The sequence below is a fragment of the Oncorhynchus mykiss genome, chromosome 10, assembly GCF_013265735.2.
Source record: "Oncorhynchus mykiss isolate Arlee chromosome 10, USDA_OmykA_1.1, whole genome shotgun sequence".
NCBI lineage: Eukaryota > Metazoa > Chordata > Actinopteri > Salmoniformes > Salmonidae > Oncorhynchus > Oncorhynchus mykiss.
The window spans coordinates 68,750,287-68,769,590 of record NC_048574.1 but is presented as its reverse complement, the minus strand read 5'-3'; the positions used below and the strand labels follow the sequence as shown (position 1 = coordinate 68,769,590).

Sequence of the window (19,304 nt, the reverse complement as noted above, 5' to 3'; positions counted from 1 at the left end):
AACCTGTCTCCTCCCCTTCATCTACACTGATTGATGTGGATTAGCAAGTGACATCAATAATGGATCATAGATTTCACCTGGATTCACCTGGAAAGAGTGTTCTTAATGTTTTGTCCACTCAGTGTATATTTAAGCAATAAGGCCTGAAGAGGTGTGGTATATGGCCAATATACCACGGCTAAGGGCTGTTGTTATGCACGACGCAATGTGGAGTGCCTGGATACAGCCCTTAGTCGTGGTATATTGGCCATATACAACAAACCCCCGAGGTACCTTATTGCAATTATAAACTGGTTACCAACGCCTGTCAGCCAATCAGCATTAAGGGTTCGAACCACCCAGTTTATAATATTGGATAACGAACAAGTACACATTATGCACACACAAACAAAACAAACAAGCCAATATTCCAGGGGGCATTAATTCAACTTTATGACTCATAGAAACATTTGCCCTCTCATTCTCTCCTCCGCCACGAGGCTGCCCTCTCCGTCTATACTCTGCCAGCTAAGACCTTTTCAAACCACTGTCATCCAAATGCTAAGGCCTTATTCATGCCAAAACGTCAGACACATTTTAGATAGTTAAACTGACTTAGAGAGACAGAACGCTGCGTTGAACTTAACTCATCAGAACTGCACTGCAGCAATTTGCTTTCCTCTCCCCGAGTATGTGTTGTGTGTGTGTGTGTGTGTGTGTGTGTGTGTGTGTGTGTGTGTGTGTGTGTGTGTGTGTGTGTGTGTGTGTGTGTGTGGCTCATAACTAACTCTGCACTGTGTCAATATGACCTTGGCGTTAAAGGGTATTTCCACCAATTTTCAAGTTCATTTTCATTATCTCCAGCACAATACCCGTGTCTACATGTGAAAACGGTGCATTTTTGTCTGAAAAAATATAAAAGTTAAAAAGTTCTACCTGATGACATCCCAAAAAATAAAAACAGTGATTTTCAATGAGATTCGCAGTGATGCCCACTGGCTAGGAACGTTGCTGTTTTTCTTACTTTTAAATCGCACCTTGTGATGTGACAGAGAAGCATTATTAGGAGTTTTCTTATCTTTTTAACCACAGATCATAGAAACGCAGCGCTTTCACGTGTAGACACAAGTATGGTGCTGGAGATAATGAAGATTAAAAAGTGGCGGAGTTGCCCTTTAAGCCAATGGGAGTGGCCCTTTAAGCCAATGGGAGTTGCCCTTTAAGCCAATGGGAGTTGCCCTTTAAGCCAATGGGAGTTGCATGTCAAAGCTGGTACACCATCCGTACACATGACTGACCAAACATGAACAACAACAGACCTAGTTAGTCATTGCTTGTTTGAAACCTTTTAAAACAGTAGCTTGTCTTCACGTCAACCTTTGTTTCCCACAAAGTTAGCAGCATCAGTCCTGGTCGAAGCCATATAATAGAATTACTAGACCTGCCATCACCATTCATCAGTATGCGTGGTCTGACGGGGCTTTTACCATTCTACTGATGATATTTCTATGGTTAAAGCATATGCAGAAGTCTGGATCAAACGTGTCAAATGCAGAACATGGCTCCAATGCTTTTTTACCTCTGCACCTCCTCTGTGTCCATGTGGAGATCAGGAGTAGAGGGGCAATCTGCCAAACAAAGCAACAGTAGAAACACCATTATGCACTTTGTCAATGTGGTCGAGATGATACAACAACCAGGGGTGAGATCAAGGGAGGCTGTGGAACAGAATGGAGGGAACAGCGGAGCTAAGAGGAAGGTGGTTGTGGTGGTGGAGCAGCTCGGTTGAGCTGCATGCTCTGATATCAGGCACTGTTGGGCTGGATGGGGGCTCAATGTCAACACTTTCTCTCCCTGATACCTTCAACAGTTTTGGGGTGGATCAGGGACTGAGGCTCCATGACAGAACCCTGTCTCTAATAAATGACTTAGCTCTTTATGGGCTTTAGTCAGAAACAGATTAAAGTGGATAAAGGCAGGATATTATACATGACCACCCCCCTTTCCTTTCTGGGTGCGGGGATGTATCGGTACAGCAGCGCAGCGGAGATTGCCGGTCTCCCGTCGTCTCCTCTACAGAGTGCTGGAATGATGGAGGGCCACAATCTCTTCCAAAGCGGAGAAAAAAGAGAAAAGAGACCCAATGGCAGGCATAGAGACATCCTCATTTCATGTTGTCCTCATTATAACCCACTCATCAAATAGACAAGGACTTGGCCCCGGTGGGTCCCCCTACATTGTAACCCCCTTTTGTCCCATGTCTACCGAGATTTATACCATGGCATTGTTGAATACTTGTTTCTAATTGGCTTGAAGGGCATTCCAGAGCATGCATTATTTCTCTATAGCGCACAGTATATTTGCATGTTAGAATTCAATGGCTATAATTCATTTTTTAATTCAAGTCGAATTGAAAACATTATTGGCATTGTTGAATTCGAACTACTGTCGCAAACTAGTAAACTTGCTAGCTACATACTTTTTAGTTCACTATATAAAATTCTCAATTTTATTATTTCTTCACTCTATATGAGACCTATTACCTTACTCAATATGCGTGGTGAGTTTCTGGGCACTACTGGAACGTTCCGGATTATCCAGAATGCTCTTTATAGACAACTTTTGAAAAGCCCAGATTATTTATGAACCGTAATTAAAGCAGTATTTCAGCCCGAGTGTGTGTGTGTGTGTGTGTGTGTGTGTGTCAGCCTGAAAGCGATTCATTTTATCTGGCATGAACATATTTGGTGCCTTGGTGGATCTCTGGTCTAGGTCATTATTTTCATATTCTATCCATGGGCCTCCTAGCCTTGAGGGAATCTTCTAGATTATACAGTAAAACAGCACAGAAGTGCATTTTGGGTAATGATGGGAGAAATGTGGAGACCATATGTGCATTTCAAAACAAATTTAATGCTGTGTGTGTGTGTGTGTGTGTGTGCGCGCGTGTGTATATCTAAATGTGTGTGTGTGTGTGTGTGTGTGTGTGTGTGTGTGTGTGTGTGTGTGTGTGTGTGTGTGTGTGTGTGTGTGTGTGTGTGTGTGTGTGTCTCTGACTTCCAAACCCATTCCTGCAGCATTAAACATACTTTATTGGACAATTCCACACACAGGAAGTCACAGGCAGCTTCAGTCAAAATAGTCCTCCCCATGTGCAAACGACAGATAAACGCCTTCCCAATAGCCACCCTTCCACCACTGTCCTACAGTGCATCCCCTCTGTTATAAACACTACACACACTATCCATTAGGTGACAAATACATTAAATTAACCAGAAAGGGATCATTCCCTTCATTATTCCTAACTAAATGTTTGTTTGTGTGTTGTCTCTTTTTGCTAATGACTGTAGAGGACAGAAGCCCCAATCTGGGTTCAACACTGCTGGTGTGTCATATCATTTGACAAAGAGAGAGGGAAGGAGGGGGGAAAGGGAAGAGAAGGAGATGGGGAGTGAGAGTGTGAGTGAGTGTGAGTGTGAGTGTGAGTGTGAGTGTGAGTGTGAGTGTGAGTGTGAGTGTGAGAGTGAGAGTGAGAGTGAGAGAGTGAGAGAGAGAGAGAGAGTGAGAGAGAGAAAAGAGACGGAGGGAGGACAGAGGGATGGAGAGACAGAAAGAGAGCAGAGGGACTCCCACTTAGTATTTCCAAGGGTTGTCAGAATATACAGTGCCTTGCGAAAGTATTCGGCCTCCTTGAACTTTGCGACCTTTTGCCACATTTCAGGCTTCAAACATAAAGATATAAAACTGTATTTTTTTGTGAAGAATCAACAACAAGTGGGACACAATCATGAAGTGGAACGACATTTATTGGATATTTCAAACTTTTTAACAAATCAAAAACTGAAAAATTGGGCGTGCAAAATTATTCAGCCCCTTTACTTTCAGTGCAGCAAACTCTCTCCAGAAGTTCAGTGAGGATCTCTGAATGATCCAATGTTGACCTAAATGACTAATGATGATAAATACAATCCACCTGTGTGTAATCAAGTCTCCGTATAAATGCACCTGCACTGTGATAGTCTCAGAGGTCCGTTAAAAGCGCAGAGAGCATCATGAAGAACAAGGAACACACCAGGCAGGTCCGAGATACTGTTGTGAAGAAGTTTAAAGCCGGATTTGGATACAAAAAGATTTCCCAAGCTTTAAACATCCCAAGGAGCACTGTGCAAGCGATAATATTGAAATGGAAGGAGTATCAGACCACTGCAAATCTACCAAGACCTGGCCGTCCCTCTAAACTTTCAGCTCATACAAGGAGAAGACTGATCAGAGATGCAGAAACTGAAGATCTCATAAAACGCTGTGTACTACTCCCTTCACTGAACAGCGCAAACTGGCTCTAACCAGAATAGGAAAAACGAGTGGGAGGCCCCGGTGCACAACTGAGCAAGAGCACAAGTACATTAGGGTGTCTAGTTTGAGAAACAGACGCATCACAAGTCCTCAACTGGCAGCTTCATTAAACAGTACCAGCAAAACACCAGTCTCAACGTCAACAGTGAAGAGGCGAGGCGACTCCAGGATGCTGGCCTTCTAGGCAGAGTTGCGAAGAAAAAGTCATCTCAGACTGGCCAATAAAAATAAAAGATTAAGATGAGTAAAATAACACAAACACTGGACAGAGGAACTCTGCATTGAAGGCCAGCATCCCGTTTAATTTCTCAGAACACTTGTCCTCTTTGCTTCACGGAAACATGGCTCACTCGAGACACGCTATCGGAGTCGGTACAGCCAGCTGGTTTCTTCACGCATCGCACCGACAGAAACAAGCATCTTTCTGGTAAGAAGAGGGGCGGGGGGGTATGCCTTATGATTAACAAGACGTAGTGTGATCATAACAACCCACAGGAACTCCTTCTGTTCACCTGACTTAGCAATCCCCACAATCAAATGTGACCACATTATCTACCAAGAGAATTCTCTTTGATTATAATCACAGCCGCATATATTCCCCCCCAAGCAGACACATCGACGGCCCTGAACAAACTTTATTTGACTCTATGTAAACTGGAAACCACATATCCTGAGGCTGCATTCATTGTAGCTGGGGATCTTAACAAGGCTAATCTGAAAACAAGACTCCCTAAATTGTATCAGCATATCGATTGTGCTACCAGGGCTGGTAAAACCCTGGATCATTGTTATTCTAACTTATGCGACACATATAAGGCCCTCCCCTGCCCTCCTTTTGGACTCAATTTTGTTGCTCCCAGCCTATAGACAGAGACTAAAACAGGAAGCTCCCGCGTTCAGGTCTGTTCAACGCTGGTCGACCAATCTGATTCCACGCTTCAAGATTGAAGCAATCACGTGGACTGGGATATGCTCCGCATTGCGTCAAACAACAACATTGACGAATACGCTGATTCGGTGAGCGAGTTTATTAGCAAGTGCATCGGCGATGTCGTACCCACAGCAACTATTAAAACATTCCCAAACCAGAAACCGTGGATTGATGGCAGCATTCGCAAGAAATTGAAAGAGCGAATCACTCCTTTTAACCAGGGCAAGGTGACCGGAAACATGACCGAATACAAACAGTGTAGCTACTCCCTCCGCAAGGCAATCAAACAAGCTAAGCGTCAGTATAGAGACAAAGTAGAGTCGCAATTCAACGGCTCAGACACAAGAGGTGTGTGGCAGGGTCTACAGTCAATCACTGATTAAAAAAAGAAAACCAGCCCCGTCGCGGACCAGAATGTCTTGCTCCCAGACAGACTAAACAACCTCTTTGCTCGCTTTGAGGACAATACAGTGCCACTGACACGGCCCGCTACCAAAACCTGTGGACTCTCCTTCACTGCAGCCGACGTGAGTAAAACATTTAAACGTGTTAACCCTCACAAGGCTGCAGGCCCAGAAGGCATCCCCAGCCGCGCCCTCAGAGCATGCGCAGACCAGCTGGCTGGTGTGTTTACGGACATATTGAATCAATCATTATCCCAGTCTGCTGTTCCCACATGCTTCAAGAGAGTGACCTGAGCTAAACGACTACCGTAGCACTCACTTCCGTCATCATGAAGTGCTTTGAGAGACTAGTCAAGGACCATATCACCTCCACCCTACCTGACAACCTAGACCCACTCCAATTTGCTGCCCGCCCCAATAGGTCCACAGACGACGCAATCGCAACCACACTGCACACTGCCCTAACCCATCTGGACAAGAGGAATACCTATGTGAGAATGCTGTTCATCGACTACAGGTCAGCATTTAACACCATAGTACCCTCCAAAATCATCATCAAGCTCGAGACCCTGGGTCTCGACCTCGCCCTGTGCAACTGGGTACTGGACTTCCTGACGGGCCGCCCCCAGGTGGTGAGGGTAGGTAACAACATCTCCACCCCGCTGAACCTCAACACTGGGGCCCCACAAGGGTGTGTTCTGAGCCCTCTCTTGTACTCCCTGTTCCCTGTTCACCCACAACTGCGTGGCCATGCACGCCTCCAACTCAATCATCAAGTTTGCAGACGACACTACAGTGGTAGGCTTGATTACCAACAACGACGAGATGGCCTACAGGGAGGAGGTGAGGGCCCTCGGAGTGTGGTGTCAGGAAAATAACCTCACACTCAACGTCAACTATCCACATCGACGGGACAGTAGTGGAGAGGGTAGTAAGTTTTAAGTTCCTCGGCGTACACATCACGGACAAACTGAATTGGGCCTCCCACACAGACAGAGTGGTGAAGAAGGCACAGCAGCGCCTCTTCAACCTCAGGAGGCTGAAGAAATTCGGCTTGTCACCAAAAGCACTCACAAACTTTTACAGATGCACAATCGAGAGCATCCTGTCGGGCTGTATCACCGCCTGGTATGGCAACTGCTCCGCCCACAACCGTAAGGCTCTCCAGAGGGTAGTGAGGTGTGCACAACGCATCACCGGGGGCAAACTACCTACCCTCCAGGACACCTACACCACCCGATGTCACAGGAAGGCCATAAAGATCATAAAGGACAGCAACCACCCGAGCCACTGCCTGTTCACCCCGCTATCGTCCAGAAGGCGAGGTCAGTACAGGTGCATCAAAGCTGGGACCGAGAGACTGAAAAACAGCTTCTATCTCAAGGCCATAAACAGCCACCACTAACATTGAGTGGCTGCTGCCAACATACTGACTCAACTACAACCACTTTAATCATGGAAAAATTGATGTAAAAATGTATCACTAGCCACTTTAAACAATGCCACTTGATATAATGTTTACATACCCTACATTACTCATCTCATATGTATATACTGTACTCTATACCATCGACTGCATCTTGTCATCTTTATGTAATACATGTATCACTAGCCACTTTAAAAAATGCCACTTTTATATGTTTACATACCCTACATTACTCATCTCACATGTATATACTGTACTCTATACCATCTACTGCATCTTGCCTATGTCGTTCTGTACCATCACTCATTTATATATTTTTATTGTTAGATTACTCGTTGGTTATTACTGCATTGTCGGAACTAGAAGCACAAGCATTTCGCTACACTCGCATTAACATCTGCTAACCATGTGTATGTGACAAATAAAATTTGATTTGAACAAGAATAGACTGACAAGTTTCAGAAGAAAGTTCTTTGTTTCTGGCCATTTTGAGCCTGTAATTAAACCCACATTCTATTAAAAAAATATTTCTAAGAGACCCCAAACTTTTGAATGGTAGTGGTATACTATGTATACTCAGCAAAAAACGAAATATCCCTTTTTCATGACCCTGTCTTTCAAAGATAATTGGTTAAAATCAAAATAACTCCACAGATCTTCATTGTAAAGGGTTTAAACACCGTTTCCCATGCTTGTTCAATGAACCATAAACAATTAATGAACATGCACCTGTGGAAAGGTCGTTAAGACACTAATAGCTTACAGACAGAAGGCAATTAAGGTCACAGTTCTGAAATCTTAGGACACTAATGAGGCCTTTCTACTGACTGAAAAACACCAAAAGAAAGATAACTAGTGTCCCTGCTCATCTGCGTGAACGTGCCTTAGGCATGCTGCAAGGAGGCACGAGGACTGTAAATGTGGGCCAGGGCAATACATTGCAATGTCCATACTGTGAGACGCCTAATCTACAGCTACAGGGAGACAGGACAGACAGCTGATCGTCCTCGCAGTGACAGACCACGTGTAACAACACTTGCACAGGATCGGTACATCCGAACATCACACCTGCGGGACAGGTACAGGATGGCAACAACAACTGCCCAAGTTACACTAGGAACACACAATCCCTCCATCAGTGCTCAGACTGTCTGCAATAGGCTGAGAGAGGTTGGAGGGCTTGTAGGTCTATTGTAAGGCAGGTCCTCACCAGACATCACCGGCAACAACGTCGGCTTTTATGCCTGGAGCTGTATTTCAGCAGATCAGTTCATCTTCAGCCTTCTACCCTGCTCAGATAAACCAGCTTCCAGTCAGAGGGTGGATAGTAAGGCATGGGCATCTGGAGATAAGCTTGGTCAATGTGACAGATGACGGTGAATGGTGCAGGGACAGTGAACTGGTGAGATGATAGTGAATGGTGCTGGGTCAGTGAACTGGTGAGATGATAGTGAATGGTGCTGGGTCAGTGAACTGATGAGATGATAGTGAATGGTGCTGGGTCAATGAACTGGTGAGATGATAGTGAATGGTGCTGGGTCAATGAACGGGTGAGATGATAGTGAATGGTGCTGGGTCAGTGAACTGATGAGATGATAGTGAATGGTGCTGGGTCAGTGAACTGGTGAGATGATAGTGAATGGTGCTGGGTCAATGAACTGGTGAGATGATAGTGAATGGTGCTGGGTCAGTGAACTGGTGAGATGATAGTGAATGGTGCTGGGTCAGTGAACTGGTGAGATGATAGTGAATGGTGCTGGGACAGTGAACTGGTGAGATGATAGTGAATGGTGCTGGGGCAGTGAACTGGTGAGATGATAGTGGTGTTATTAATGGTGGAATAGACTGGTGGGTGTTATCCAATAGGATTGTATGAATAAGACAGGCAGTCAAGACATGGAGGGAGGCATTGGCCTGTGATAATGTAGCCTCACTAGAGCTTCATCTCTGAACACACACTATCATTTCCCATCACCATCAAATCTAAAAACGTTAAACTGGGTCACAGGGTGCCATCCCCTCTTCTTTTAGAAAGAATAGAGAGAATATATATAGAGAGAATATATAGAATATATATATATATATATATATATATATATATATATATATATATATAGAGAGAGAGAGAGAGAGAGAGAGAGAGAGAGAGAGAGAGAGAGAGAGAGAGAGAGAGAGAGAGAGAGAGAATAGAGAGAGAGAGAAAATAGAGAGAGAGAGAAAATAGAGAGAGAGAGAAAATAGAGAGAGAGAGAGAGAGAGAAAATAGAGAGAGAGAGACAAAATAGAGAGAGAGAGAAAATAGAGAGAGAGAGAGAGAGAGAGAGAGAGAGAGAGAGAGAGAGAGAGAGAGAGAAAAAAAAATATAGAGAGAGAGAAAATAGAGAGAGAGAGAGAAAATAGAGATAGAGAATAGAGAGAGAGAATATAGAGAGCTAATATAGAGAGAGAGAATATAGAGAGAGAGAATATATATATATATATATATATATATATATATATGAGAATAGAGAGAGAGAGAGAGAGAGAAGAGAGAGAGAGAGAGAGAATAGAGAGAGAGAGAATAGAGAGAGAGAGAGAGAATAGAGAGAGAGAGAGAGAAAGAGAGAGAGAGAGAGAGAAAGAGAGAGAGAGAGTAGAGAATAGAGCGAATAGAGAGCGAATAGAGAGAGAGAATAGAGAGAGAGAGGGTGAGAGTGAGAGCCATGTTAAACATGTCAGAGACTTCCTGTAATGCAGCTGCAGGTAAGGTGTAAAGACACGAGGCCAGTTTCCCGGACACCAATTAAACCTAGTCCTTGACTGTAAAGCATGTTAAGTGTTTTGTCTGCACAGAGTTTACAGTGTTGCATTGAGAGTTACATTAGCAAACAGTTCTGCACTGTAAACACAACAGAAAGTGCTTTTTGTCCAGGACTAGTGTCCTGACAGCTAATGGACAAACCGAATGGTCTGGCAGGATTTGAGGTAGCTTCCTGTTGTCTATTTGGTAAGTTGAAATGTGAATTCAAACCTTTCAAACATTTGTTTTGGTTGTTGAAGACAGAGAATAGCACGTTATTAGCATATTAGCGCTTTCAGTTTTAAATTTATGCAAAACACACTGCTGTGAATTGGTAGTGTGTGTGTGTGTGTGTGTGTGTGTGTGTGTGTGTGTGTGTGTGGTGTGTTTTGACAGGGTGAACACCAGGCTTCCTCTCTGAAACGGTGATAACTTCTCCCCTGTGTACACAACCAGGGATACATTATTGAAAGGGCCTGGGTTGCAACGTCTTTGTTGCTGTTTACATCCTGTTTCCGTTGCTATTTGAGTCCCCATCTCGACTTGACTAGCCTACATCAGGTCTTTACAGGAAGCTGACCTTAACCAGGTTGAAAATGGCCCTCGCTTTTGAAACAACAATATCTATGACCAAAGTTCTACAAACTATGAACACAGGAAGTGCATTACAAATCGCCTCTTTAGAAACAACTTAAAAAGAGAAGATCCAACCAAACACTGCTATGGACAGCATACATAAACTATAGCAGTCAACTGAACTTATGAGCCTAGCCAGGAGAAATCAGATATCGAACTTCATCTAATCTAAACGGCCGTTTAGACCAAAGCACGGTTCCTGGAAGCCCCTGAAGAGTAATGTCGGTGGTTGAACTATCACCATCATACACAGCAGCCTGACCCTATGGTAACACACAGACAGGAAGTGATTAAGTACAATGCTACAACATGTTATGGGTCAAAGGTCATACGACTTCCGCTTTCCAGCCTGGCACTAACAACCGATTAAGTGGTCTGGGATGGGGGAAGAAATCACCATACATCAAAATGCCATTAGTGCTTCAGTGTGTGTGTGTGTGTGTGTGTCACAGGGGTCGTCAATGGCGACAGAAGGAGCAGTGTTGTTAAGGTACAACACAAATCATTTGTAAGGGGAGCCTGTCAAAAAGGCTGTTGTTGTTGTGTGGAGACAAGGACAAGAGGGAGGTGTGGCTGAGGTGTCCGAGAGCATGGCTTTAGGTGAGAAAAGAATGGGGACACAGATGCACTGCCAGTCAAACACACTCAAACTCACATAGTCAAACTAACTGCGTGCTAGAAAGTTTGGATTGAATAAAAACCTTACCGAGCTCAAGTTAGTCGTCACAAAAGACGAGAATGTCAACGAGAATGTATTTTGTGACGACTTTTGACCTCCATTTGGTCCACAAGTACTTCCGGTATCGTGTGACTCCGTTAATCATCAAATCAGTTTGACTTTCTTCACAAGCCATCTACTCCTTTCTACTCCTTTAGGAAAACAGAATTCATCAAGGTTTCTATACACTGCTATGCTTTTAAAGAATGGGTGAAATATGGCTCCTATAGAACCTGGTCGAGTCCAACTCGACCGTTTAAATGGAAAGCTTCTTTTCATTTCACTCAAAGCTATAGACTGCATTTCTCGTCAAACAGAAGTATATGGCTTTCTCATGTTCACCACAGCTAGAACAAAGCAAATCCATTCAGTCCAGAACTAAAAAGTTTTTGCTGTGTTCGCCCTGGCTAGGACACTAAATCATCCAACCCATCCCTTTAAAGGGATAAATCCAAAGTGAGAGAGTGTCCCCACTGTATTTACCGTGGTCAAAACCCACAGGTCATCCAGCTCATCCCTTTAAATCATTGTTGTGCTTGTGCACTCAGCACGCTGTATTGTGGATTGCTCTCGCCATCACATCAGTGGTTTGTGGAGACAGGGAGGAGACAGGGAGGAGACAGGGAGGAGACAGGGAGGAGACAGGGTGGAGACAGGGTGGAGACAGGGTGGAGACAGGGAGGAGACAGGGTGGAGACAGGGAGGAGACAGGGAGGAGACAGGGTGGAGACAGGGTGGAGACAGAGTGGAGACAGGGAGGAGACAGGGAGGAGACAGGGAGGAGACAGGGAGGAGACAGGGAGGAGACAGGGAGGAGACAGGAAGGAGACAGGGAGGAGACAGGGAGGAGACAGGGAGGAGACAGGGAGGAGACAGGGAGGAGACAGGAAGGAGACAGGAAGGAGACAGGGAGGAGACAGGGTGGAGACAGGGAGGAGACAGGTCCTCACAAGGCACTCTGTTAATGACCTTCACAGTCAGTGGACCTGACACTGTCAAAAAGCTCCAGAAAAGTGACCCAAATCCAACCTGGATGGGCTCCCAGTTCTGACTGGGGGCAAAACAAACGACTTGTGACAAACATTCCAACAAGCCTGACATTAAAGTCCTTCCATTTGCTGAGGCTGAGAGAGAGAAAGAGAGAAAGAGAGAGAGGTAGAGAGCGAGAGATGAAATGAAGAAGTAATGAGTGTGAAATAAGAAGCCGTAGGATTTGAGAGCCTGAAGTTCAAATTCAATAGCGTAGACTTCTCCTGTCTATAAAAACATGTCCCTTAGGTGGTGAACTTCATAGAAGTGGAAGGGAAAAACAAACTCCCCCGGGTCAAACATCAAATACCAATTTCACATATATATTTGCTTAAGGACCCCGTGTAAATCCAGACCTTATTAAGACGAGAACTACGTCAATGGCGAGCTGGTTTCAAACAGCTCTGAGGGGAGAACAACTGTTCTGTCTTCTGAAAGAAAATTTGTCCAGTTTCTCTCAGTAGAGAAAGGTAGTTAGCAAACTGAGCTACTGCTTGACAATAACCCTCCATACAGCAAACTGTAGACTCCTCTTAACAAGCTGTAGAATACATATGCCTGCTGTTCTCTGTTCTCATAGTCGAAACCAGCGCTGTTGTCTTTGAGCGGCTTGGAGAGTAGGAGAAAATCTGAATCACTGGCTTGAACCCAACAACAGAGGATGGATCACAAAGACTCATGGCTGCTTTCGCCTTTGAAAATCCCTCCTCAGTGGATGAGCTACCAAACCAAACAGCATATTGGAGAGAGAGCGTGTGAGAGAGAGCTTGAGAACGAGAGAGAGAGATATGCAAATGAGAGTATGCGTGCACAAGAGTACATTTCCATAGGGAGACATGAGGAAACAAGAATCTGGGCCATCCTATCAGACAACAACATAACACCACCTGACTGGTATAACAAGGCATTAGGTCTCCAGAGGACTACAGTAGCAGCCTTGTATTCCACAGTACAGAATAGACTTTCAGCTGTGGGCCATTCTGCCTTGACCATCAACATTACCACCACATCCTCAAGGGTGTATCTGTTGACCAAATAAAATGACTTCCTCCTAAAGTTGCCCATTGCGAGATCAACCCGGGGATGAAGAAAGTAACACTGATATTTCTAAACTCTTTCAAAAGCTAAAGAGTTGTAATTTGAGAGAGTTTTAAACTTGAGAGGTAAAATCGCCACAAAGAACATCCCAAAACCTCCAACCCATACACCGATAGGCCTCCACCACCGCAACAGACTCAAATTCAATTTACAGGGTAGTGTAGATGAGCCCCCAGTTGTTGCCCAGTCTCTCTTTCTGTTGGGGATTAAAGGAACTTTCCTAGGTTGTGTGTGTTCTTTCATCCCTCGTTCAGTGCAATTAGAAAATGACACTCCGCAGGGCGTGTGTGTGTGTGTGTGTGTGTGTGTGCTCGCAACTCGGTGGGCCAAACACTAAGACAACACAGTCAATGTTCTCCCTCCACTTTACGGGAACACATTGCCACAGAGTACCCTTTTAGCTTGTAAAAAGCACCACTATGACGTCCATCCTTTCATCAGAATCAGCATTATCAAACGGATCAATCATTGGGCCTTGGCTGGTGTTTGTTTGCAGTACAGTGGACGCGCTCAGACACAAGCTCACACACACACACCAGCCAGGTCACTCAAGATCCACTTCGAAATTAGACATCACTCCAGGTACCCAGGACGTCGGGAGATGCCTTCAAAACCGGGCACTACGGGCAACAGTGAGCACTATTACCATCAAGTCTGCTTGGGCGTTGTGAACAGTGGTTGTGGCTGATGGGCTATCCCAAACCTTAACAATTCGGAATTATAGGCTAAACTTAACCATGGAGTTGTTTTTGTTTTAACCCTCTCCCAAACCTGAACTATTAACCTCTTAACTTAACCATTTGGAATTAATGTAACTTAACCAGCCGCAAGGCCCTGCCGATAGCAGCGGAGCAACTCAGACTGTCCAAAACACGTCAACATTTGACATTTGTTGCAATTTCGAAATTTGACGTTTGGACAAACATTGTCAAATGTCGGAATCTGAAGTCAAATTGGCCAAACTGTGAGATCTTGTTGCACAGAAAGACAGACGTATAGAAAGACAGACACACAGACACACACACGCCAGCTGCATAATCTCCCTCCCTCGTGGCGGCGAGTAGCGCTGTCAATCATACCAGTGACAATTATGGCCAGGGACCCGTGCTCACCTTCAGGAAATGAGAAAGAATAACGGAGCGAGGGAAAAGAACGACAGAAGAGAAAAAGAGAGAGTGAAAAAGGGCAGACAGAAGAGCCAAAGAGACTGAGAAATAAACCCATTTTCAGTGAAACACCCACAGTCTGTCTGATTATGCTGAAGTAGCAGCAGTAGCAGCAACAGTAGCAGGAGCAGCAACAGTAGCTGCAGTAGCAGCCAAGCCAGGCTTATAATTGCATCTCAGTAGCTAGACTGTGGACTTTCTTTTCTCACCAGCTTTTTTTTCATCCCCATGACACACATGCATGCTTGGTATGGGGGTGTTCTGTGCTCTAACAGGTGTCTTTATTCCCATGGGAACTACCTCTCTGACCTCCCATCATCCTCCAGGTGCTCTCTCTCACTCTCTCTTTCTTTATCCTTTGTCTCTGACTATTTTCTCTCTGTCGGTCTCTCCGTCAGTCTCTTTTAATCGCTCTCTCAATCTCTTTGCCCTACCACACCTCTGATACCATGTAATTGACCAGCTAACAAAACTGCATTGTCTAGCCCTGGGTTGTCTGGCAAATAGGGCAGACAACTACTTGCATCATTCCAATACCATGGTTGCTAAGGCCCTTGGATTTTAACAATATACAGAAAAATACAGACGTTTGAAGGTCCAACAACTGAAGAGTTAGTCTTACTTTAAAGCCTGCGGATAGAAAAAGAATAACACCAGCCTCCAAACGTCAGGACAAGGAAACAGACAAGATCAGTTAAAAGGTAAGATCAAGAGATAAAAACAAGTTCTATTGAAGAGTTAGTCTTACTTTAAAGTCCATGTGTAGAAAATACAGCTACCCACATCTATTCAAAAATATTTGACTTTAACCTCCAACGGTTAGGAGGGAAAAAAACAAGAGCGCAAAGAGATCAGCACTGGCCTTCAACCATCAATTACCGATCAAAGAAAACCATTAAGAGCAGTGCAAAGGCATTCAGGGTCTGAGAGTTGAGAAATAAATGAATAAAGAAAGAAAGAGAAAGGAGTTGAGAAAGAGGAGAGAGGTAGAATTGAGAAAGAGGTAGAGTTGAGAAAGAGGAAAGAGGTAGAATTGAGAAAGAGGAGAGAGGTAGAATTGAGAAAGAGGAGAGTTGAGAAAGGTAGCGTTGCGAAAGAGGTAGCGTTGAGAAAGAGGTAGCATTGAGAAAGAGGTAGCGTTGAGAAAGAGGTAGCGTTGCGAAAGAGGTAGAGTTGAGAAAGAGGTAGCGTTGAGAAAGAGGTAGCGTTGAGAAAGAGGTAGCGTTGAGAAAGAGGTAGCGTTGAGAAAGAGGTAGCGTTGAGAAAGAGGTAGCGTTGAGGAAGAGAGAGGTAGCGTTGAGAAAGAGGTAGCGTTGAGAAAGAGGTAGCGTTGAGAAAGAGGTAGCGTTGAGAAAGAGGTAGCGTTGAGAAAGAGGTAGCGTTGAGAAAGAGGTAGCGTTGAGAAAGAGGTAGCGTTGAGAAAGAGGTAGAGTTGCGAAATAGGTAGAGCTGAGAAGAGGAGAGAGGTAGCGTTGAGAAAGAGGTAGAGTTGAGAAAGAGGAGAGAGGTAGAGTTGAGAAAGAGGTAGAGTTGAGAAAGAGGTAGAGTTGAGAAAGAGGTAGCGTTGAGAAAGAGGAGAGAGGTAGGGTTAAGAAAGAGAGAGGTAGCGTTGAGAAAGAGGTAGCGTTGCGAAAGAGGTAGAGTTGCGAAAGAGGTAGAGTTGAGAAAGAGGTAGAGTTGCGAAAGAGGTAGTTGCGAAAGAGGTAGAGTTGCGAAAGAGGTAGAGTTACGAAAGAGGTAGAGTTGCGAAAGAGGTAGAGTTGAGAAGAGGAGAGAGGTAGCGTTGAGAAAGAGGTAGCGTTGAGAAAGAGGTAGAGTTGAGAAAGAGGAGAGAGGTAGAGTTGAGAAAGAGGAGAGAGCAATGTTCACTCACCTTAGATTGAGGGTCAGCTGATCGTCCTTTGACCTCAGCAGGTCGCTAACGGAGAACGTAGCGCTGCCCAGGAAACTGCTCTGTGGACAGAGAACAAAGACAGCAGTCAGGCGTTAGAATGCTAGTTTAGTAGCATACATCAAGTCAGTTAACAGCCAATCATTAGCATGATGATAGCATTCAAGTCATCTTACAGCTAATTACCATTAGTATTGAAATCCGAATGGACATTTACTGATACTGCTGGCGCCCTATAGGTGAGTGCATTTACGCTCCTGCCAAGAGGTCGACCTTTATGGCACAGGTGGTAGTGTGCTTGACCCTCAGAGTTGCGGGTTCAAGCCGCACTCTGACTGCCCTGCCTACATTGCTACAAAATCCAAAATGTATTCAAAGCACACCGGAGTAGGCTGCAATATATCAACAACCTTTGCTGTGCCCTTTGGAAGCACAGAAACAGGTGAAATGCTGGAAAGACACATTAGAAAAAAACGATTGCAAACCCACCCAATAGCAAACTCAACCTCTGCCTTGCTGTAAAGCAAGCCTCTCCAATTAAAAAAAAGGGACAATCTGCAGTTACTACATCCATTAAATGAATGATATATATACCCATTGATTCTGGAAGAATATAACTGCTAAAAGCCTCATGAGCTTAGTTCAGCTGTTGTACCCCATCAGAACCCAAAATATAAGCTTGTTTTACTCGATTCTCTCGTGGACAGACTACCAATATATCTGTGGTAGATCTATCATGACAGAACGGGGAGAGGGAGACACCGAGCAGCATCCGTTCCGGTGTTTGGGTTTTTTGTCACTTGTTATTTGGACACATTTTGCAGGTGTTATCATCTTTTAAATCTCCGAAGGGAAGGGGATATTCGGCCCACAGACTTGCCAGTAACTTGCAAAGATCTCCTCGTTCTGGTTCCCCTCTTTGTTCTTGCATCTCTTCTCTTAACACGTATGGACCCAGAACTGAGCAGCTGACCAATTACATGAGACTTTAGTTCTGGGTTAACTGAGCAGCTGACCAATTACACGAGACTTTAGTTTGTAAAACAAAGTAAACGTAAACAAACACTATTTGAGAGTGGTTACATTTCTCCAGCCGCATCCCTCGGCTTTTACCGAAACAGGGGCGGGGATCGACTGTGTTATTATTTCAACATTGCCCCTTTAAAAACACCATTGTTCTAAAACAAGACCAGGCCTAGACTTTCGACTCCATTTATACAGAGAACATCCCCAGTCAAAGGGGTTTCAGACCAAGCAAGCTCATGGACGCACACACACTGCTGAGGACACCCAGGTGCTGCAAGCTTGATGTGCATACACACTGACATGCACCTCATCCCATTCTCTTTCACACCCGTCTGCCTTACACACACTTCCACACTGTTTGCCTTACAGACACTCACTCGCTTTGTTACATTAGAGCAGGTGGGCACTGAGCTCACCACGCCAAGAGATGCTCTACCACGCGCACACACACACACCTCAAAGACAGTCTGAGTTAAGACAAAAACAAAGGCCAACCCCCTCGATAATTCATCCACAATTAATTAACAACTCTATTCTTATGTAGATAATGAGGCTAACAGTGTGTGTGTGTGTGCGCGTGTGTCTTTTTCACTGTCTCAGATCCTGTGGTATTGGAACTCTACTTGTCTGCCACTCACGGCCTTTGTGTTAAACACTGAACCTTTTCTGATGAGCCTTTAGTTTAGCATTTAGTCTCAATGCTCTCAATTACAAACAGACTGGAACATGTCAGAGAAAAGTACAGAGAAAATACATCGAAGACATCTGTTCATCTCATAGTTCTACTAAGAGATCTGTTCATCTCATAGATCTACTAAGAGATCTGTTCATCTCATAGATCTACTAAGAGATCTGTTCATCTCATAGTTCTACTAAGAGATCTGTTCATCTCATAGATCTACTAAGACATCTGTTCATCTCATAGTTCTACTAAGAGATCTGTTCATCTCATAGATCTACTAAGAGATCTGTTCATCTCATAGATCTACTAAGAGATCTGTTCATCTCATAGTTCTACTAAGAGATCTGTTCATCTCATAGATCTACTAAGACATCTGTTCATCTCATAGTTCTACTAAGACATCTGTTCATCTCATAGTTCTACTAAGACATCTGTTCATCTCATAGTTCTACTAAGAGATCTGTTCATCTCATAGATCTACTAAGACATCTGTTCATCTCATAGTTCTACTAAGACATCTGTTCATCTCATAGTTCTACTAAGAGATCTGTTCATCTCATAGATCTACTAAGACATCTGTTCATCTCATAGTTCTACTAAGACATCTGTTCATCTCATAGTTCTACTAAGACACCTGTTCATCTCATAGTTCTACTAAGACATCTGTTCATCTCATAGTTCTACTAAGACATCTGTTCATCTCATAGTTCAATTAAGCAAAAGTTTTCAATATCTCCTTCAGTGATTCACAATGCTAGCAAATAAAATCTACTTGTCATGTTGACTGCCTGTGAGCATTTAACAATCTGTATTTTTCTCTTAAATCTTCTTACATATCCATATATGCGTATTGAACTATTAAATAATAAACATTTTAGTCATTTACCAGACTCTCTTATCCAGATCCTTGATATTACCTTCTTAAAACAATGCCATATAGCTTAGTAGAGGGTTTTTAAGACAAGTGTTAAAATGTTAATGGCCATTACACAGGGCACATACTGTATCAGTAACCCCTCATACGATTGGACCCTGTCGTCATGGAGGCAGGAGTTCCTCATCTGTCATCAGCACTGGTCCCCTGTCACACGGCAGGGTTTTAATGACAGGGTCAAATGTCCTATGATATCCCCAGGTGGATAAGCGTGTGTGGACAGGAAGAGACAAATACAGAGAAAGAGCGAGA

The 19,304-nt window shown here is 44.1% G+C and overlaps 1 protein-coding gene across 14 annotated transcripts in view; it reads right to left on the bottom strand.

Annotated features, from left to right (window-relative positions):
- The window catches only part of LOC110498435 (type II inositol 3,4-bisphosphate 4-phosphatase), a 243,404-nt gene that overhangs the window by 119,678 nt on the left and 104,422 nt on the right, over positions 1 to 19,304 (bottom strand). For all 14 annotated transcript variants that reach the window (XR_005034211.1, XR_005034210.1, XM_036933670.1 and 11 more), the window contains one exon: positions 16,393 to 16,472. Coding sequence is in view for 7 of the 14 variants with exons in the window: in XM_036933670.1 (XP_036789565.1) it covers positions 16,393 to 16,472 (80 nt within the window). In the remaining 7 variants the exon portion in view is untranslated. The remainder of the gene's footprint in view (positions 1 to 16,392; positions 16,473 to 19,304) is intronic.